The 23,116-nt window shown below is 36.9% G+C and overlaps 1 protein-coding gene across 10 annotated transcripts; it reads left to right on the top strand.

Annotated features, from left to right (window-relative positions):
- Positions 1–2,035: 2,035 nt before the first annotated feature.
- LOC107819171 (kinesin-like protein KIN-5C) lies at positions 2,036–22,523 on the top strand. Of its 10 annotated transcripts, none has more exons than XM_075253994.1 (27): positions 2,036–2,162; positions 2,256–2,329; positions 3,091–3,149; positions 10,414–10,472; positions 11,142–11,232; positions 14,206–14,335; positions 14,957–15,115; positions 15,202–15,551; positions 15,638–15,776; positions 15,990–16,087; positions 16,176–16,332; positions 17,157–17,226; positions 17,345–17,421; positions 17,762–17,815; positions 17,903–17,983; positions 18,061–18,172; positions 18,244–18,330; positions 18,417–18,592; positions 18,769–18,930; positions 19,042–19,149; positions 19,306–19,464; positions 19,536–19,619; positions 19,691–19,896; positions 20,111–20,212; positions 21,201–21,310; positions 21,559–21,710; positions 21,989–22,523. In XM_075253994.1, exons 5-27 carry the CDS (start codon positions 11,192–11,194, stop codon positions 22,184–22,186), a joined length of 3,012 nt encoding a protein of 1,003 aa, XP_075110095.1. In that variant the 5' UTR covers positions 2,036–2,162; positions 2,256–2,329; positions 3,091–3,149; positions 10,414–10,472; positions 11,142–11,191; the 3' UTR covers positions 22,187–22,523. The 10 variants fall into 10 exon arrangements, with proteins under 10 accessions (XP_075110095.1, XP_075110096.1, XP_075110093.1 ...); XM_075253995.1 differs by having other exon boundaries at positions 3,087–3,149; XM_075253992.1 differs by lacking the exons at positions 2,036–2,162; positions 2,256–2,329; positions 3,091–3,149 and adding exons at positions 9,356–9,484; positions 9,578–9,651.
- The last annotated feature ends 593 nt before the right edge of the window (positions 22,524–23,116 follow it).

The raw sequence follows: 23,116 nt of genomic DNA, 5'->3' as shown, positions 1-23,116 counted from the left end.
AATTTGTAAGAAAAATCTAGATACTTATTAAAAACTACAAAACATAGAGAACATTGGTAAATAAGTTTCTAATATAGTATAATTAGGTAAAAGTCCCTAAAAGAAAACTAGCAAAAATAAACTTTCTCAATCTACCTTCTTCTTGAACTGGGCTTTTGTTAAAGTAGAATCCCATATTTCTGTAAAAATAGCACGGTATAGCCAGTTTTCGGACTGGTCATTCAAAAATAGCAGCGTTTACCAAGTCAATGAAAAATAGCCACTATTTTGCTGCAACAGAGACCGGTTCAGCATAATATACTGGAGTTCGGTGCACCTGTGTACGAACTCCAGTATATTATGCTGGACCGGTATACTTTGCTGGCTCCAGTATAATATACTGGAGACTGGAGTACCGGTACTCCAAACTCCAGTATATTATGCTGGACCGGTATACTTGCTGGAACTCCAGTATATTATGCTGGAGTTCTAGTGTACTTATGCTGGAACTCCATCATATTATGCTGGAGTTCCAGCATACTTATCCTGGAACTCCAGTATAATATGCTAGATTTCAAGTATACTTATGCTAGAACTCCAGCATAATATACTTGTCACGATCCTGGTTCACCCTCCGTGAACCATCGTGACGGCACCTAGTCTCTACGACTAGGTAAGCCTAACTTTGCGGACGTAAAACAATGTAAAAACAGAAATAAAGCAATAACAATGCGTAAATGTGCCGCTCGACATACATCATGTTTAACTCTCAACACCAAACATAAATCCAAGACCCGGAAACGTATGAATCACAAGCTAAGAAAAGAAATACTACATAGCTCTAACTCCGGAATTTCTAATAATGAACAGAAAAGAACAGAAGGGCTAAATACTACAGGCAGGAATAGAAAGGGACTCCTTGGTCTGCGGACGCGGCAGATGTACATCGGAGTCTCTAAGCAGTCGCCTCTCTCAAAGGTAGTAGGCTTGATCAGCGGTACCTGGATCTGCACATGAAAAAAAATATGCACAGAAGGGGCATGAGTACACCACAACGGTACTCAGTAAGTGCCAAGCCTAACCTCGGTTGGGTAGTGACGAGGAAGGTCAGAGCCCTGCTGAGATTAAATAAATATAGAGAATATGAGACATGACAGTACAAGATAAGCAGTACAGTTGAAAATCTACAGTAAGAATCTACATAGGGTAATAAGGAGTACAATAACGGAAACAGAAATAATGGCAAACACCAGGAAGTACCACTCATAACAAGGATGATAACCGGGGATCTCTCAGTATCCCGAGGATCTCTTAGTACCCTCAATATATGCAGGGATATCTTATTATCCCGAGGATCTCTCGGTATCCTCAATGTATGCTAGGGATCTCTTTGTTACAACCCATGTTTTGGTACGTGAAAGTACGTCGTAAGTCCGTTGATGTAAGCTCAGAAATGAGATCCTCTTGGAAAGTATATAAAGTGATTTTACGTCCCATATTTTTTTTCAAGCCTTTGAGAGTTAATATTCAAGGATAAATGTTTATAAGGGTACATGTTGTTATTACCCCGTACTTTAGACGTTACTATCATTATAGGATTATCTAATGTAAACTCAAAAAGGATGAAATCTTTCTACAAGGATAAGAAAGGTTTGCCGAAGTGTTAAGTAAGTTAAGATGAATATGAGACTTGTTAACCATGATTTAAATGATTTTAAAGCCATGATATGACTATATATGATGTTTGTACATGAAGTATAAAGTTTGAGAAAAATCGGATTTAAGTTGCGGAAAAACCGACTAAAGATTTGCCTTGTAATGGAGCTTATTGAGTAATAAATTTCGTGTTCTATATGAGGTCTTTTTGGGACATATTATATACCAAATTGAAGGTCTTGAAATGTATTTTCCAACGCTCTTAACCATTTTTTCATACGACATCCGGATAAAAAGATATAAGTATTTGAAAAAGGGCCAATGAGATGGTGCCAAGTAGCACCTTTTGACTTTTCAACCAAAATGGATATTTATCTTCCTATGTCGTCTCTTTCTTCATAATTCCAGAGAGCTCGACCAAATAATACCCCTAACCTCACCCTTAAGCTTTCCACAAGGTTATCCAACAAGATTATCGTCCGAGGCACGAAATCACGAAGCAATAACACTAGAACGATCCCCACGACGTAAGTATCACTATATAACCTTTCTTTTTCTTTGTAGTTTCAGTTTTGGAAGGTATTTTGAGGTTAATAAAAATGCCTAATTTCTGGTTTCAGGCTCTTAAACATCAAGGAAGATTGATGAATTTATTTCATAATAGTTAGAAATCACGGGACGGTGATCGGAAGCCGTGAGTTCGAGTTATTTGATTTGTAATGGACTATTTTGTGGGCTGTTTCGTGTAGCTTTTGGTCTATATATTTTGCTGCTATTTAATGGAGTTTTTGGAGGATAAATGGTGTGGATAAACACCACATAATGGCAAAATTATGGATTAGTCATTCTTTGTAATATTTTCGGGGTGTTGGACACTACTATAGTTGTCGTTTTTGGTATGAATTGATTGGGTGTGTTGGGCTGTTGTAAGCTAAATATAATATTGATTTCGACTTGCATCTACTGTATGGGGTAATTATATTGTGTTCTTATAGGTTCTTACGGTTATCTTGGCATTGGTTAAGTTAAATGGATGAACTAGACATGAACTATTGAATAAAGTTGCTAATTAAGAATAATTGGAGTTGTGGATCATTTTCTTTGTTATGGATATATGGTATAAGGCTGGAATTATTGATGAATGACTTCATTATCATGTTAATGATACTATTAAGTTAAAGTAAAAAGTCTATAAGGGATGATATGGGGTATACGAATTTCAATTGGAGCTTGTCGCTCGTCGTAAAATAGTTATGACTTGTTGTTGTTTTATGGTGTTTTGTTATTGATAATTATGTATTGATGGATTTCTCTGGTAATTGTTGTTGGTATATATGGAGGAGGCTCTTGTTATAGGGGAGATGATGCCCGGATTTATATAAACGAGCTACAAGTTTAAGTTGCAGACTTAGCCTTTATTCAACACTGATTTTGAATCTCCTTATGCAAAGGTAGATTGAGTTGAGTTGTTTGAAGAGTAGCTTGGGAGGTATTAAGGACTCACCATGGTTAAGGTATGTTAAGGCACTTCCTTATTTCTTTTGGCATAATCTAAAGTGAAATGAATACGCTATTTCATAATGGATCTACTCTTAGAAACTAAGGTTGCTCATGTTGTTATTTCCTTATAAAGTTATTTTAAGCAATTATGTATGATCCTTGAATCCTATAGAAGCTCATATTGATGGTATGATGTCCATAATATTAATCGAAGGTGCAACCACCTTAAGTCACTCCAAAAGGTTTAGAACATGATTCCATGAGTCTAGCATGCATTATATATGACATCTATTTTACTCTACTGAGCCGCGCTATAGTAGGCCGGGTATGACACCTATTGTGCAACCACTGATCAGTTGGATTTACCGAGCTCCACGTAGCCGGGTACGATTTTACCGAGCCTTATGATGGTCGGGTACGCTTTTACCGAGTCCTCTTTGAGGCTGGGTACGATATGATGATGATGATGCCCACAGAGGCTTATGTTTTTAAAGTTTATGTATATATATGCATTATGCATTTCATGTCAGTAGCCCCTAGAGGCACTCATATATTACAGGTTGTATCTCCTCTATCCCTCTTTACATTAATGTTCTTGTTTATGCTTTCCTGCCTTACATACTCAGTACTTTATTTGTATTGACGTCCCTTTTGCCTGGGGACGCTGTGTTTCATGCCCGCAGGTCCCGATTGATAGGTTGAAAGTCTTTCTAGTAGGCTATCAGCTCAGCGGATGTGTTGGTGCACTCCACTTGCTCCGGAGTTGCCTATTTGGTCAGTATACTTTGGATATGTATTGACTGGTATGGCGGTCTCTGTCCTGACCTTTATGATTTTATGTACTCTTAGAGGCTTGTAGACAGATGTTAGGTTTATGGATACTTGTATGGCCTTGTTGGCCCATGTGTTGAGTTTACAAATGGTCATGTCTGCCTTATAGGCCCGTATGTCACATGTATAAGTTTGTATATCATGTTGGGTCGTCATATGTTGAGTATTCCCTTACGTTTTATTCTTGTTATCTCATGATGGGTTTCTGGCTCATTTACTCAAGATAGTATAATAAGAAAGATATGTTATGTTGGTACTCGGTTGCGTTAGGCACCGGGTGCTCGTCACGGCCCTTCGGTTTGGGTCGTGACACTCTTGGTATCAGAGCAGTTCTGTCCTAGGGAGTCTACAAGCCGTGTCTAGTAGAGTCTTGTTTATGGGTGTGTTGTGCACCACACTTATAAGCAGGAGGCTACATGGCATTTAAGACTGTCACTCTTTCTTCTTATCTAGATCGTGTGATAGAGCTCAGTTGTAAGAATTCAAACTCCTAAACTTTGTTTTATTCATAATACAGTTATACCTACATCCAGAAATATAGTTGGTAAGAGATTGAATTTTGATGTGAAAAAGTTGAGTCAGAGGAACTCGATTTTGCATCATGCTTATGATGACTAAATATGAGGTCTTCAGCAGATCATATGTGTACTAAGATGTGTAAGCTTCTTGATAAAGAGTCATAAGGCAAGAATATATATCCACTCATATGGTAAAAAGGAATAAGAGAATCGAAAAGTAGACACAAGTTTCAGCGAGTAAAACAAGCAAGATGACGAAGTGTACGAGGTACCTAGTTAATGAAGATTATTAGTATTTACAATTCAGGTAGAGAAATGTAAGTACTGGTGTTACCTTCAATATTAACGGTGATATATACAATTGACCACACCCATCTCAGTTGTGTCTTATGGGAGCTAACAAATATAGTTTAAAAGAAGAAGGTGATATCAAGATTCAATTCGGGTTAGAGTAACCAAAAATTATGGATGGATTGTTATCATTAACTAATGTATCCGAAGGATAGTGCAAATGTAGTAATAGATCTCCTTGTGAGACACATAGATGGTGAACTTTAGAATAGTACAATCAGATATGAATACTAGAATATTCAGAAATTTCAGAAGATAGGTAGTGGAATCCTAGAAGGGAAAAATATTTCCCTTAGTATGACTCCAGCCCCGAGTAAATAAAAGGGGAAGAATGTTAGGCATTCCGAAGATCCAGTGAGATAAAGCAAGGGGAGCTAAAAGTGAAAGAACATTTTGTTCAAGTTTCAGAATAAAGTGATAGACAAAAATATTATCCGTAGAATAAGAAGAGAGTAAATGAAGCATCATGAGTAAGATATGATGTATGAGTGATAACAGTAAATCAAAATATGACACGATGATAGAGTCTATAGTCGAGTGAAGGAAAATACAAGAGGTGACAGGCCTTGAGGCAATAAATGAGTATAGGCCATAAAGCCATATCCTTATTTCGAGAATGAGTTGGTGACTTCAACGTGATTACCAGGAGGAAAGGTTAGACCCCAGAGTAGTAGAAGTTAGTATGGGCTGGTGAACAAGATAAACTGAACATGAATTAGGGACTGAAGGATTTTATAATAGTTGATATCATGTGAATTTCAGAGATAACATTCCGACAATAATAAAATGGACAACAAAAGAATAACCTTTAAGGTTCATTTAGGAAGATGCTTCCCTAAAGCAAGCATGTGGAGCAAAGTTAACCTTAAGGGACTAAGTGTGCCAGTTATATTAAGTGTCACCCTTGTGCGTAATAAATTCAATTATCCCTGGTATAGAGAGGTTACCGCAAGGCAAGTAAGATGTTAGTGAAGATGTGGAAAAAATACCAAGATGAAGAGGTAACTATGGAATAGTAAATGAGGAACCGGTAAAAGGGTGAAAGGAATGAGATTGCATCTATTCAAATCCTATAGATATGATATGACTCTTGAACATTATGCAAGCATGACGCTGGAGAGAAGCGATAAGGGTTATGCACCCGATGATATTGATAAATAAGTGCAAATGAACACTTGATACATAAGGAGCCGGTGCGAGAGGTAACTTAAGACAAAATAAATAACTAAAGGGAGATTACGCGGAATATAGATATGAGATTGGATCAATGAGTAGTTTGTAGTTGATTCAGGAAGAGCCTAGTTATGGCTAGATAAGAGGGTATAAGCAAATCAACAGATCATGCAAGATAAATGTAGTGAATCATAATCTAGTAAATTCAGTCTCGCAGATATGATGTCGTAACCTTGAGAAATATTCAGATAGGAGTTGAGTTACTAAAGGTACCGTATAAGTGTTACGGGAATAATGGAGAGTGCCACTAAGGAGACAATCAACATCTGAGTTTAGAAGTAACCCTACGAGCACAAGGGCACGAAAGTATATAACTAAGGATATTTGTAGGCGAGTAAGAACATCAAAAATTCCTTCGGGTATACAGTATAATAAGATCGTAACTTTATAAGATCTAGAAGGTCTCCTTAAGTACTACAAAGAAAGACTAGCTGAGGAAATAAGGAAGAAGGTTTCAACTTAAGCATAACGATATAGAGAAGAAATGGTCTTGTAACAACAGTCTCGCTACAATATGGTATACACTCCATAAGAAAGTGGCACCTATCGTGACTAATGAACAGGAAGTAAAAAGTGATATTTGAGCTCATATGAGTTATAGGAAATTCTAGTATTGGTGGGCAATAAGATAATCCAAGTATTCATGCAACAAGTGGCATAACGACCAGGAAAAGTGATTGTTTACATTTAAAGAACGCTGAGAAGGCACGAAAAGAATTATTCAATCAATGATCCAGAGTTAATTACATTGTGAATGCACTTAAGACTTCAGAGTTATATCCATGCAGCATATATGTTGACATTCATATAGCTATAAGAGACTCTGTTATAAGTTAAAAGAAAGAATTAAGTCCACGTCACCTATAAAGGCTTGAATTGTTAGAAGATTATATCATGGATGCTACATAGAGTCCATGAAAGGCTAATGTAATAGCTAATACCCTAAGCTGAAGATTAGAAGATAGCCTAAGCTTAATTAAAGGCTGAGAAGGAAGAGGAAGCTCGAAAGTTATATCATGAGTCCAATTATTAGACCCAGACGATTATAGAAATCGTGACTCAAACCATAGCATGAGCACTTTTAATAGCAGAGGTATAAGAGAGATAGTACAACAATCATATTCTATAAAAGCTCTACGACAAAGCAATTAGAAGAGTACCAGCCTCATAAGACGTTAATACGAAGCTCCCACCGGATTGTGTATGCACCAGGGTTGCAAGTAATATAGTAGAGCTTTAAGGTATGGATGTGAATTCCACCAATGTAGAAGGGAGGTTATGAAATCGGTAGAAGATACGGTGCAAGATTTAAAGGTAAGTATGGTAAATGTGAGTGAGAAGGTGATAATAATAGGCAAGGTCTCAAGATTAAACCCGTCAAAACAAGAGGGCTGATGCTCTCCATGAGCTATAGAAAGCTCGGTACACTCTGAATGAACTCCGAGGAGTCTAAGAAAAGGAGCAATTAGAAGAAATGGAATACTGCCCTGGTAGTAGAATAAGGATGTAATTGTAATAGTTAAGAGAATGACGTTTGGGTCTTCGATTGAGTAATGATTTAAAGAAAAAGGATTTTATGGATGGCATGGTATTATAATGCCCCCCCTAAGATGAATACATTGGGATGTTATGAAAATGCAGTTATTGAAGTATAGTATCGTCCGTAGGTGCATCAAGAAAATCACTTTAGATGTTTCCCGATAAGATGCGAGCCTTAGTGACAATGTATTACATCCGAGGTGATGGTTGGAGTTAGTGAAAGACTATGATGTTTATATTTTATATCATCCATGGAAGGCGAATGTAGTAGTCAACTCCCTCAATCGTAGATCTATGTTTAGCGTATCATATTTACAGGCATAAAAGAGTGAGATAGCTTGTGAGATTCATCTGCTAGCTAATCTTGGAATTCGATTACTAGATGCAGGTGGTACCAGAGTTACTACTTAGGACATGGAAATCTCCTCTTTAGTAACTGAACTGAAGAAATGCTAGTATGAAGATCATGTGCTAGACCGTTAAAAAGATACAACCCCTCAAAAGGAGAAGACACTATTTGAGATTACAAGAGATGGAGTCCTCAAATATCGAGGCCGATTATATGTTCCTAATGTGGCAGGGTCGCACCAGCAGGTTATGGGACAAGCAATAAGAAAGTAACCTAGAGTTGTGTAGCATACCCCAGTAATAATACCAAGGCTATGAAACGAAATATAGCAATAGTCGTACATTCAGCAAAGTACCAAGCGAAGAGCTTAAATATACCTATATATGCCCAGAGGGACATCATGTCTTAGTTCTATATATGTATTCACAAAGTGAAGTCAAGAGATTGGCAAAAAGCTGGAGGGAAAAAAGGAGAGAAGAGTCGTGAATAAAAGGACATAGTCATATAGGATACATCATAGAAAGTAGTCGAAGTTACGATATTGGAAGAACTCCGGCCATAATTCTCGAGGTGAGAATAGTACTAAAGGGGTAAATGCCTTGGTTTTTAAATTTATCCACAGAACAATTGTCTAGACAACAAAGGACAATATTAAAGTATTCATAAGAGCCACATGGTATGAGAATGAGAAGTGCATCAGTCAACATTCGAGGACGAATGTTCCAAAGGGGGGAATAATGTTACAACCCATGTTTTGGTACGTGAAAGTACGTCGTAAGTCCGTTGATGTAAGCTCAGAAATGAGATCCTCTTGGAAAGTATATAAAGTGATTTTACGTCCCATATTTTTTTTTCAAGCCTTTGAGAGTTAATATTCAAGGATAAATGTTTATAAGAGTACATGTTATTACCCCGTACTTTAGACGTTACTATCATTATAGGATTATCTAATGTAAACTCAAAAAGGATGAAATCTTTCTACAAGGATAAGAAAGGTTTGCCGAAGTGTTAAGTAAGTTAAGATGAATATGAGACTTGTTAACCATGATTTAAATGATTTTAAATCCATGATATGACTATATATGATGTTTGTACATGAAGTATAAAGTTTGAGAAAAATCGGATTTAAGTTGCGGAAAAACCGACTAAAGATTTGCCTTGTAATGGAGCTTATTGAGTAATAAATTTCGTGTTCTATATGAGGTCTTTTTGGGACATATTATATACCAAATTGAAGGTCTTGAAATGTATTTTCCAACGCTCTTAACCATTTTTTCATACGACATCCGGATAAAAAGATATAAGTATTTGAAAAAGGGCCAATGAGATGGTGCCAAGTAGCACCTTTTGACTTTTCAACCAAAATGGATATTTATCTTCCTATGTCGTCTCTTTCTTCATAATTCCAGAGAGCTCGACCAAATAATACCCCTAACCTCACCCTTAAGCTTTCCACAAGGTTATCCAACAAGATTATCGTCCGAGGCACGAAATCACGAAGCAATAACACTAGAACGATCCCCACGACGTAAGTATCACTATATAACCTTTCTTTTTCTTTGTAGTTTCAGTTTTGGAAGGTATTTTGAGGTTAATAAAAATGCCTAATTTCTGGTTTCAGGCTCTTAAACATCAAGGAAGATTGATGAATTTATTTCATAATAGTTAGAAATCACGGGACGGTGATCGGAAGCCGTGAGTTCGAGTTATTTGATTTGTAATGGACTGTCTTGTGGGCTGTTTCGTGTAGCTTTTGGTCTATATATTTTGCTGCTATTTAATGGAGTTTTTGGAGGATAAATGGTGTGGAGAAACACCACGTAATGGCAAAATTATGGATTAGTCATTCTTTGTAATATTTTCGGGGTGTTGGACACTACTATAGTTGTCGTTTTTGGTATGAATTGATTGGGGTGTGTTGGACTGTTGTAAGCTAAATATAATATTGATTTCGACTTGCATCTACTGTATGGGGTAATTATATTGTGTTCCTATAGGTTATTACGGTTATCTTGGCATTGGTTAAGTTAAATGGATGAACTAGACATGAACTATTGAATAAAGTTGCTAATTAAGAATAATTGGAGTTGTGGATCATTTTCTTTGTTATGGATATATGGTATAAGGCTGGAATTATTGATGAATGACTTCATTATCATGTTAATGATACTATTAAGTTAAAGTAAAAAGTCTATAAGGGATGATATGGGGTATACGAATTTCAATTGGAGCTTGTCGCTCGTCGTAAAATAGTTATGACTTGTTGTTGTTTTATGGTGTTTTGTTATTGATAATTATGTATTGATGGATTTCTCTGGTAATTGTTGTTGGTATATATGGAGGAGGCTCTTGTTATAGGGGAGATGATGCCCGGATTTATATAAACGAGCTACAAGTTTAAGTTGCAGACTTAGCCTTTATTCAACACTGATTTTGAATCTCCTTATGCAAAGGTAGATTGAGTTGAGTTGTTTGAAGAGTAGCTTGGGAGGTATTAAGGACTCACCATGGTTAAGGTATGTTAAGGCACTTCCTTATTTCTTTTGGCATAATCTAAAGTGAAATGAATACGCTATTTCATAACGGATCTACTCTTAGAAACTAAGGTTGCTCATGTTGTTATTTCCTTATAAAGTTATTTTAAGCAATTATGTATGATCCTTGAATCCTATAGAAGCTCATATTGATGGTATGATGTCCATAATATTAATCGAAGGTGCAACCACCTTAAGTCACTCCAAAAGGTTTAGAACATGATTCCATGAGTCTAGCATGCATTATATATGACATCTATTTTACTCTACTGAGCCGCGCTATAGTAGGCCGGGTATGACACCTATTGTGCAACCACTGATCAGTTGGATTTACCGAGCTCCACGTAGCCGGGTACGATTTTACCGAGCCTTATGATGGCCGGGTACGCTTTTACCGAGTCCTCTTTGAGGCCGGGTACGATATGATGATGATGATGCCCACAGAGGCTTATGTTTTTAAAGTTTATGTATATATATGCATTATGCATTTCATGTCAGTAGCCCCTAGAGGCACTCATATATTACAGGTTGTATCTCCTCTATCCCTCTTTACATTAATGTTCTTGTTTATGCTTTCCTGCCTTACATACTCAGTACTTTATTTGTATTGACGTCCCTTTTGCCTGGGGACGCTGTGTTTCATGCTCGCAGGTCCCGATTGATAGGTTGAAAGTCTTCCTAGTAGGCTATCAGCTCAGCGGATGTGTTGGTGCACTCCACTTGCTCCGGAGTTGCCTATTTGGTCAGTATACTTTGGATATGTATTGACTGGTATGGCGGTCTCTGTCCTGACCTTTATGATTTTATGTACTCTTAGAGGCTTGTAGACAGATGTTAGGTTTATGGATACTTGTATGACCTTGTTGGCCCATGTGTTGAGTTTACAAATGGTCATGTCTGCCTTATAGGCCCGTATGTCACATGTATAAGTTTGTATATCATGTTGGGTCGTAATATGTTGAGTATTCCCTTACGTTTTATTCTTGTTATCTCATGATGGGTTTCTGGCTCATTTACTCAAGATAGTATAATAAGAAAGATATGTTATGTTGGTACTCGGTTGCGTTAGGCACCGGGTGCTCGTCACGGCCCTTCGGTTTGGGTCGTGACACTCTTGGTATCCTCAATATATGCTAGGTATCTCTTGGTATCCCGAGGATCTCTTGGTATCCTCAATAATGCTAGGGATCTCTTGGTATCCCGAGGATCTCTCAGTATCCTCAATGTATGCTAGGAATCTCTTGGTATCCCGAGGATCTCTTGGTATCCTCAATATATGATAGGGATCTCTTGGTATCCTCAATATATGTGCCAGAGATCTCTTGGTATCCCGCACCTTGGTTCAGATCATAAATACGTACAGGGGATCTCCCGGGATGCCGTCCCGTAGTCCCAAATTAAAAACACATAGAAGCAACACAAGAATACACAATTAAATGCAAAATTTCGTACCAATTAACAGTTAATTCTAGCATAACATGCTTCACGTAATGCAATTAAGGCAGTTTAAGCAGATAAGCAATTAAATCAACTAAACATACTTTTCTAAACTTTAACGGGCTAAATTCGCAAGTAGAATAAAGCAGGAAAAAAAGGAACTCAATTGAAATACTTAAAGTAAAACAGAATTTTTAACAATTAGCTCGAGTACGCACTCACCACCTCACGTACAAAGGCATTTCAATTACCAAATATACCAAATCCTAAGGGGAAAGTCCCCCCACAAGGTTAGACAAGCCACTTACCTCGAACCGGCTTCAAAATCAACTCGAAACCACACGTTTGCCACGAGTATCCGACTCCAAATGATCCAAATCTATTCAATTCAATTACATATCATAAATAACATCTCAACCAACTGGTTCTACGATTTAATTCAAAGTTAAGACACAAAATTAGGTAAAATGACCAAAATGCCCCTCAGGCCAACATCTCGAAATCGGGTGAAATTAACATTTTCAGAAACCTCGTACTCTCACGAGTCTAACCATATAAAAATCTCTCAAATCGGATGTCAACAACCCATTCAAAACTCAATAATTCGACCTAAGAAGTTTCTTCCAATTTTTAATCCCCAATACGAATTTAGATGATGAAATTAACTATAGATTGATGGAATATAACTAGAAAGGGGTAAAGAATCGTTACCCAATGATCTTCTCTTCAAATCCCTCTCAAAACCGCCCTTTCCTAAGCTCCAATTTGATTTTTCTAACTTTTGAAACTAAACCCTTGAATTTCATATTTCAGCCCAGTGATTTCCGCATCTGCGGTCCCGCTTCTACGGAACATTGGTCGGATCTGCGACTTTCATTAAATGGCACAGGAGCCACATCTGCGATACTACTTTCGCAGATGTGAAACCACATTTGCGGTGGAACTTCCGCATTTGCGGACATTGAAGGGACACCCAAATTCCGCTTATGCGGTCTCCAAAGCCGTATCTGCGGTCCTTAAACCGCAGATGCGAAAATACCAGAAGCAGCAAAAATCTACAACTCTTTAACTTTAAAATTCTTCCATCAACCATTCGAAATCACCCCGAGGCCTCCGGGACCTCAACCAAAAGCACCAATATCACCTAATACCTTATTCAAACTTGTACCAATCCTTAAAACACCTAAAACAACATCGGAAACTCGAATTAATCAAGGATTTAAGCCTAAGAACTCCAATTTTTCCTCAAAATACACTTTCGATAAAAAACCTAACCAAACCACGTCCGAATGACCTGAATTTTACACACACATCCCAAATGACATGACAGAACTACTACAACTTTCGGAATTCCATTCCGACCCTCGGATCAAAATCTCACTATCGAACCGTAAACTTCAAAAATTAAACTTTGGCATTTCAAGCCTAAATTAGCTACGGACCTCCAAAACACAATCCGAACACGCTCCTAACACCAAAATCACCTAACAGAGCTAACGGAACCATCAGATTTCCATTACGAGGCCGTCTTCACACTGTTCCGACTGCGATCAACTTTCCAACACTTAAGCTCTCATTTAGGGACTAAGTGTCCCAAAACTCTCCGAAACTCAAAACCGAACATCTCGGCGAATCGAATTAGCAGAATTAAACTTGGGGAAGCAGTTAATAGAGGATCGAGGTGTTAATTCTTAAAACGACCGGCCGGGTCGTCACAATACTGGCGTATTTTCCGGGTTTTGAATAGTATTTTCGCTCAGATTTATCTTTACATGAAAAGTGGCTAGATTTCGATTACTTTTGAAACTGAGCTATTTTTGAACGACCAATTGTAAATGTGGCTATTTTTGAATTTCCTCCCAAATCCGCTCCAACATGACCCGGTGGATAACTTCATCAACCGTCCATCTGAGAGCGTCTGACCAAAATTCAAATTCTCCTCTTCATCCCGCTCCTAATTTGAGTCTTCAGATCTCCCTAACACATACGGCTATTCTCTCTCTCTCTCACACACACAGTAGCACAAATAACACACACTTCCTTTAACAAATAAATCTATTTTCCCTCCGTTTAGTGCTTAAAAATGTCGAATCGCCACGAGAAGGAGAAAAGCGTAAACGTTCAAGTTCTGCTTCGTTGCAGGTACTTGTTTTGGTTTTGAAAAATTTGCCAATTACAATTAATATTAATCATTTAATACTCAATTCCTTACTTGTTAGAGTTCTGCATTCCTTTTGTTAATTGCATTTGATTTTTTTTTTTTTAAATATGACTACAGGCCATTTAGCGAAGATGAAGTACGGAACAATGCTCCTCAAGTGGTGACTTGTAATGAGTACCAAAGAGAAGTAGCTGTTTCACAGAACATTGCTGGGAAGCACATAGATAGGGTTTTTATGTTCGATAAGGTAATTACTCACACCAAAAATGGTTAGCTTCCACTGTTGATTACGAAATATTTTTGCTTTTAAACCTAATTCATATATTGGGCTCAAATTTATTGCATCTTTTTCGAGCATCTATAATAATTCAAGTATCTAAAAATATGGATAACTAACTGAGATATCAACTAAACTCGAATTTCTTGTTTCCATATATTGTGTGTCCCCTCTTATGTTAAATAAAGGAATTGTTTGTTACTGATATCTCATTTTTTTGGTAGTATCCTAAAATTAGAGTTGAGTTCTGGCTTGACTGCTTGTCTGAAATATGTAGTATTTTTTTAGTCTTGGTCACGCTAGAAAGATGATGTCATCCCAGTTGTTTTATGTTTTGTGTAGAGAATTCCCCTACCCCCCTTCCTTGTGATGACAGTTTCTGTTATTATTAGAAAGTTGGATATTGTTCATAGTGCTAAAATATGGAGATGCCCTCCTAAAATACGCTTTACCAGAAAGCATTATCTGTTCTGATCCAAACTGCTGTAAACATTAGGGTCATGAGATGTTCGTTGTCAATTTTTGGCTATAATTTGGTTTCAGTTTTAAGTCATGGTGTTTCATGCTTCTATTATGTTCTGTTCTATTCAGGTTTTTGGCCCATCTGCTCAGCAAAGGGATCTTTATGATCAGGCAATTATCCCCATTGTCAATGAAGTTTTAGAGGGATTTAACTGTACTATTTTTGCTTATGGTCAAACTGGTACGGGGAAAACTTACACCATGGAAGGTGAATGTAAGAGGTCCAAGGTACCAGCCACGAGTCTTTTGCTTCGATTCTATAAAAGCTTATGTAATGGTTTTTGTTTCTAACTTGTGATTGTCTGATGTAACAGAGTGGACATAATGGTGAGCTTCCCCCAGGAGCAGGAGTTATACCTAGAGCAGTGAAGCAAATATTTGATATGCTGGAGAGTCAAAATGCAGAATATAGTGTGAAAGTCACTTTCTTAGAGTTGTACAATGAAGAGATCACTGACTTGTTAGCCCCTGAAGATTTATCAAAAGTTTCTGTAGAAGATAGGCAAAAGAAACAATTGCCACTTATGGAAGATGGTAAAGGTGGAGTTCTAGTGAGAGGGCTTGAAGAGGAAATTGTTACAAGTGCTAGCGAGATATTTACTTTACTTGAGAGGGGATCAGCAAAACGCCGGACTGCAGAAACCTTGCTGAATAAGCAATCAAGGTATGACTTTTTCTTGTTCTAGAATTCGTTGTTATTATTATTATTATGTTGCATTCAATCTGCTAGAAACAATTTTTTCTTTTCAGTCGTTCACATTCTCTTTTCTCCATAACAATACACATTAAGGAAGCAACCCCTGAAGGCGAAGAACTCATAAAATGTGGCAAGCTAAATTTAGTCGATTTGGCTGGTTCAGAAAACATTTCACGTTCTGGGGCTAGGGAGGTAATATATTTACTTATCTTCTACAGACTCTTTGAGAAGGTTGTTTCTTGATCTTGTTTGATCAAACACATACGTTTTATTTGTTCCTTATCTCTTTATAGTTCAGGCACTGTTGTCTAAATTATTTTTCCTCCTTTTGTTTTGCCATCCAGCTGTACTTGAAACTTCGTAATTCTATGTACTAACTCTCTGTCTCTATTATACCATTGTCAGGGTCGTGCAAGGGAAGCTGGAGAAATAAACAAAAGTCTGCTTACACTAGGAAGAGTAATCAGTGCTCTTGTTGAGCATCTTGGACATGTTCCTTACAGGTAGTTACTATTCCAGTCGTTTTCTCATTTACTTTTAGATCTGTCTATTGTTAAGCCACTTCTCTATGATGCTTTCTATGAAATTTAGGGATAGCAAACTCACACGTTTGCTCCGTGATTCATTGGGAGGAAGAACAAAAACCTGTATTATTGCCACAGTGTCACCTGCTGTTCACTGTCTGGAGGAGACCCTGAGTACGCTGGATTATGCCCACCGGGCTAAGAATATTAAGAATAAGCCTGAGGTAATATGCTTGAATAAGCAAACAGTTTCTTATTGGAATCATCTCATGATTCTTCCACTCTTAATTAGCTCAAAAACAAGTCAATAATTCTTTGATCGTTTGTACTGTTGGAATTCACATGCAATTTCTATGTCCATCTTTTGTTTGCATGAATGATTTATTTAATATGTTAAATTTCCATGAGTATCTTCCAAATGTAAATCATTGCATAGTGAGTCATGTTCTCGCTGCATTCCATTTGCCAGATGGTTTATGTGTCGTTTTTATCAATTAATGTTGCTTTTGTCATCTCCAGTTGAACACTCCTCATTTTATGGTTTAGTATAACAGCTTTAGGAAAGTGTTGAGCATGCCCACCTAGTGGTTTTGGGCTGAAATTCCTTTTTTGGAATGGAGCTGTTTCCCCAAAGTATTAATTTGCTTATTGAATATGCCATCTTCCTCTAAAGAATATAGACATATTTTCTGTTTGGATGAAAACAGTACAAACTAGATGGCCATACATTGAGATGTTTCATGTTCACTGGCATATAACTACATAGTGGATATGGTTTGTCAGGTTTTGACTTTTGCGTAAAGACTTCAGAGCTAATATGTAAAAAAGTTTGTTAATCAAAGTAAATTGATCAATTCGCTTGAGTAATCAAAGTTTCAGCATTTATTCACTTAATCTTTATGGGATGACTGCTTTATCTCTTTCAACCTCACCTTATCCAAATCTAATTTCCAGATAACCTCATAATGTTAATTAATTTGAACTATGAGAACTCAAATTTTTTGATTGTCCTTTGTCTCCATATCTTTTCTTTGGGTTAAATCTGTAGGTGAATCAAAAAATGATGAAATCCACCCTCATCAAGGATCTGTATGGCGAAATTGAAAGGCTAAAAGCAGGTGAGTGCTTTTATATTCGAGCCACTTGTGTTGTGAGATATATTCAAAGCATTTATCATTTTTTTTGTAGAAACTGGAGTAACAAATTGTTCATTTTTTTGTTCTTCTCATTTTCCAGAGGTGTATGCTGCTCGTGAAAAGAATGGTGTGTACATGCCAAAAGAGCGATATTATCAGGAGGAGAATGAGAGAAAGGTAGTGCATCTTTGTTTTTCCCACACTTTGTCTTGTTTTCTTCTATGAATGATAAAGGTAGTGCATCTTAGTTTTTGCCCATATTTTATTTTCCTTGCTGTCTATGAGTGATACTATATCATCAGCTGTTTAGTGTGCCTCTTTTGCCTATCATATCTTTCTGAGGATACTTCACAAGGTGCAGTGTGTCATATGCCTACATTCACTGTGTTTTACCGTTTTGAAATTTTCCTTGAGTAGTGAAATTATAGCTTCATTCAGTTTATTGTATGATTTTCCTGGTATTGAATTTTTGTCTCACTGTTCCTTTGAGAGCAATACTTATCTTTTCCATGTTTAGGCTATGGCAGATCAAATTGAACAAATGGGAATGGCCTTAGAAAACCAACTGAAGGTCTGCTTGCTGAAACTCTTGTAGTTGAGAAGTGTCTATCTGTTCGTTGTAGAATGAATGATTTGGATTTTGGTTTGTGACAATCAGCGAATTGAGGAGTTGCGAAGTAGATATGATCACCAGGTTCATCAGTGCTCAGATTTGACATGTAAACTTGATGCCACACAGGTGAGTTTCTAGCCTTTTATTCTATTATCATGTTTTGAAACCTGTTCAAAAGCTCTTATTATTGAAGGTTCTTGCAGAAACACTTGAGCCAAACTACCTCAATGTTGGCGAATGCTGAGGAAGAACTAAGACAATGTCGGTATACTCTCAAGGAGCAGGATTTTATTATCTGTGAACAGAAAAAAGCTGGTATAGTGATCTGACCTTTGGTTTTGAATGTAGCCTGGAATTAGGTCTTAATTTCTTATTGATATTTACAGAAAATGCCCTCGCTCAACAAGCATGTAGTTTACGAGCTCAGTTGGAGAAATCACTTCAAGACAACGCTTCATTATTTCTGAAACTTGGTAAGGCATCTATCACAATCTGCAGAATTGTAGAAATGATATGTTGGAATCTGTTACTATTTCCTTCTAATATGGTTTTTCTGCAGCCAGAGAAGACAAGTTGAGTGCTGATAATAGGTCAGTGGTGAACAACTTCCAAACTGACCTCGCGAAGCAACTTGGTTTTCTTTCTAACTCAGTGGCAACATCAGTGTGTCGACAAAATGAACACCTCCAGTGTGTTGAGAAATTGTGTCACAACTTTCTTGAATCACATGATAAGGTGACAACCATATTCCAGTGGCAAACTTTCCTTTTTCTATTTCCTTAATTATAAGATCTCTATTTGTTTGCTTTATTCTACTACTGATACTGGGCTTCACATTGTTTCTCTCCTAATTTTAGATTAGTTGAAGATCCAAATTTCATAAACTATTAATGCAAAAGGTTTTCTTGTAGGCTGTGGTAGATTTGAAGAGGAAAATTAGAGCTTCAAGTGCCTTGTATGTATCTCATTTAGAGGACATGCAAAATGTGGTGAGACTGCATAAAGCTAGTTCTACTGCTGCCCTGGAGGAGATTTCTGCTTTGGCTTCTTCTAATTCAATTTCCATAAAAGAAGTATGAAATGATGGTTTTGTTCCTCCTCTGCATGTGTTTCAGTTTTGGTTGTATTGTTCTGATCAATGCAGTTGTGGGATTGAACACTTACCTTTTCCCTTGCGTGAGCAGTTTTTAGATGCAGAAGGTGTGGAAGCAAATTCCCTATTTGATGAACTCCAAAACACTCTGTCAACTCACCAAGGAGAAATGGCACATTTTGCTGGCGAACTTCGTCAGGTTTCAAGTTTTACTTTACCTGTAGAGTCTGATTGATTGCCAACACTATATTGCACATAGAACTTAGTATTTCTTGACCTCTGGGAGAAGTTCTGCCTTTTATTTGTTCTTTTAGGTTTCTTTCATGTTTTAATTCTTAGATTTCTCATTGTGTAGAGATTTCATGATAGTACAGAGCATTTGACGAATATCTCTGAGACCATTCAAGGATTTTTTGATAAGCTTATGGAAGAATCAAAAAGACTTGAAAGACACGCATCAACAGTTGATGAGATCCAGACGAAGTGTATTGCCGAATTTGAGACGGCGTATGAGGTATACTTTTGAATTATACCCGAATAAATAAAAATTGTCTATACTGCGGCTGATGTTTTAGTTTGTTTCAGGAACAATCAAGAGCAGAAGCGGAGAAGCTTATTGCTGATATGACTACCTTGGTCTCCAATCACCTGCATCGCCAAAAAGAGCTGGTTCGTCTCTTTAATCTTGTGATCATTGTATGGTATCTCTTTCTTTGGGTTCCTCATAGTGTAGTTGACAGGTGGGTACAAGGCTTGTTGATCTTAGAGAAACTGTTTCCGGAAATAAGGCATTCTTGGATGGACATGTATCCTCTATGGAGGGCATTACAACAGTTGCAAAAAGAAAATGGCAGGATTATTCTATGCAAGCAGGCTGTGACACCAAAGAAAATGCTGATTTCTCAGCTGCTAAACACTGTCGGATGGAATTGCTTATGCAGAAGTGGTAAGAATCTGATCTTGCTATTATTTCGAGTTTCAGCTTTTTGTATTGTTTCAATAAATATTTGATCTCTATGAAATTTTCCCTTTCTAAAATTTCAGTCTGTTGTTTTTGTTTGGATCCCTTTCTTTGTCTCCTTTTTTTTTCCTTCTTTCTATTATTTAGCTTCTCTTTGTTTCTGTATTTGTGTTACAATGCTTTTATTTTTCATATCCAGTGTAAGCACTGCTGAAACAGCTCATAAGCGGTGGCAAAGTACGAATGGATCAGTTAATGACATGGGCAGTCAACATGTCTTGACAGTGCATTCAGTTGTCAGGTTAGTTTCGAACACGCTTAATGACTGATTTCATTTATGTACTGGTAGTCTGGTAGTTATAAAGTTGGTGGAAGTCGAATGTATTGCCTTTTTTTTTAATGGATAAGAGCTACTGTCCGTCTGTTCTGAAGAGACTTGGTTAAAGCTACTTCAACATTTTATTTAGTTTTGATATTCTTAAGAAGATGATGAAAATCATAGTAGTAGTATTATTTCGACGTCGCCAAGCATCAGACGTCCAGTTTGATTTTGAAAGTGAGGATATTCTATTTAGGATGAGACTGTTTTTGTTTGTTGGTTTTGTTTTCTTCCCATTTTTACAAATAAATATCTATAAGCATCTTTGCTCAACTCTCCTGGATTTTCACATATCTTATATTTCTACAAACATTGGAGTGATAAGTTCTTAAAATTTTCAAGTATTCTAGAAGTTGAAGTTCCATTTCTGTGTCCGATAACACATCTAGCAAAAGATTCTCATGAGGAGATGGGATGTATTTTCTTCCTCAGTTCCTCTATGTGCTTGGTTGTCCATCTTGCTCAGTATCATTTCCCTGCGGTAAAAGATGTTCAATGAGTTTGTCAGTGATCCTGTGTTTAAGTTGGTTTTAAATGATGGCAGATGCTCAGAAATCAGAATTCAAATAAACTTGTATCTGGAAATTATGGGGTTACTTCGATGTTATTTTGGTACTTTAAATTATTTCTTGATAGTTGTCTTCTTGTAGACTTGTGAATTTGATTTCTTTAAATTTGAGAGAGGTGATTAATAAATTTGTAACATAAATATGTTAAAACATTTCTGTAACTCCAAAAAGGAAAATGTATCACATTAAGTGAGACAGGACTATACTGAACATCAAATATGCATTTACGAAACTTTCAGCTTATTGCCCAATATGAGCTTTTGCGGTTTCATTGTAGAGAAACTTGAGGACGTCATCGAATTTCCTTAGGACAATCTTTTAATATTTTTTGCTGGTGACAGGAATATATGTGACAGTAATGACCAACACATAACTGAATTTGACTCTTCAAAGGATGCTGCTGAAGAAGATGTAACAAGGAATAGTGAAGATGCCATTCAGTCTTTTGACGGTAAGTTTCCTATGTTATTCTTGTGCGTTCTCTCTTTTTCTCTCTCAAAATTTTAGTTTTCCCAATTCTGATTAAAGCTATCTCCTAGGGAATCTTTCTTTTGTCTTAACCAGTGTGTTCTGAGTATAATAGAGTTTGTATGAATTATGGGAAAGCCAACAGTTAGTACAATTACTAAAGGAGCATTTTATTGTAATAGCTACAGCTGCTGTTTGCATAACCTTTTTTCGGGTTTAAATCTAACACAGACTTGTCGGAGAAAGAGAGAGCTTCTATATCAGGCATTTTGGATACTGCTAATACTCATTCAGAGACCCTCGGAGTACTTGAGCACGATCACGCTACTCAGTGTACTTCCATAGAACAGAAGGCCCTGGAAACTTTTCAGCAGAAATATATGGTATGTTGATTGAGTATCATAATCCATTATTACATTTAGGAGCTACCATGTACATGTTGGCTTCTCCAATTCAAAAAATGTCTACTCTTCGTCTGTCAGTTTGTTTTCCTCTTGCTGAAAAGAACAGAAAAGCAAATGCTGCCATTTGCATCTTATATTGCCTTTTTGTTTACAAAATAAAACTGTATGAAATTTGTATTTGTTTTTCCCCATGGATCTTGGAGTTAGTTAACAAAAAGGACTTTTAATAGAGTTGTCTTTTACTTAATGACTCTCAGGATTACGAGCCAACTGGATCAACACCAATTAGGTCTGAGCCAGATGTTCCAAGCAAGGGGACTATTGAATCTTTACGCATGCCTATGGAAGCTCTTGTGGAGGAATTTCGGGAGAATAATTCTTCGGAGTCATTTCAAGTGAAGGAAGTAAAGCCATCACTAATCCCACGATCTCCTCTATTGCAGATTAACCAGTAGCAGATTGGTTTCTTTCTTGTGTGTAATCCTCTGATCTGTATCTGTAATTTCCCTGTGTACTTGTACTACCCTCAGCAGAAATACGAGTAATACTGTAAATGTAGCATATTGGTAATTAATACAGATAAAAGATACTAACTCCCACCTTGGGATTTAGACTGGCTGTAAGTGAGGAAAGCTTGATCATGGTTTTCGAAAATTTGGTTTAGTGAGAGGCATTTCTCTATTTATTGTAAAATGGCTCTTTGCTACTCAAGGAGTTGCAGTTCCATTTTGAAATAGGTCTGTAATGACATTTGGAGCTCAATGCCAGATGTGTTTATATTTTGCCATTCCAGTCATGTCTAAAGATGATGAAATCTTTGCAGAATAACAGTTTTTGCTTTCCATAGCACCTCTGCCTTGAGATAATATTTGGATTATGATGTTTGACGCTAGAAAATGTATCCAATATTTGGTAGAGTTGTTACTTGAATGATGAATCTTTGGATTATTATGTTTCTTATATGGGAAAACTTAGAATTTTGTCTCACAGTAGTTTGTTTTGCTCCCTTTTTCTACAAGATTGTACAGAAAAAGGTCACGTCAGCATGAAAGGGAATATAGTGGAAGACTTCTGTACATATCCTACACAATTTCTAAGTTGCAGAAATGCAGATTAAGGCATTTGGCCATAGCATTATGTTGGTTTTTACAGTAAATTACCAACAAATTTCAAATCACTCTTGCCAATCCAATAATTATGTACCTACATAAATAAATGATTCGGCATTAATGTAAACTGTGCTATTTTCATAAAATACTCTTGAGTAATAATAATTCACCTTTCACTGTGATATTTTCAAGTGCTTACATTTATTGGTCTAATGTAAACATTTGGAGATATGTGTTTATTGTCCAACCATTATATGGAGGGTCGAGGGTAGAGGG

The sequence above is a fragment of the Nicotiana tabacum genome, chromosome 5, assembly GCF_000715075.1.
Source record: "Nicotiana tabacum cultivar K326 chromosome 5, ASM71507v2, whole genome shotgun sequence".
Classification (NCBI taxonomy): Eukaryota; Viridiplantae; Streptophyta; class Magnoliopsida; order Solanales; family Solanaceae; genus Nicotiana; species Nicotiana tabacum.
Note: the sequence above shows the minus strand (reverse complement) of the source record. Positions and strands in the feature narration are given on the sequence as shown.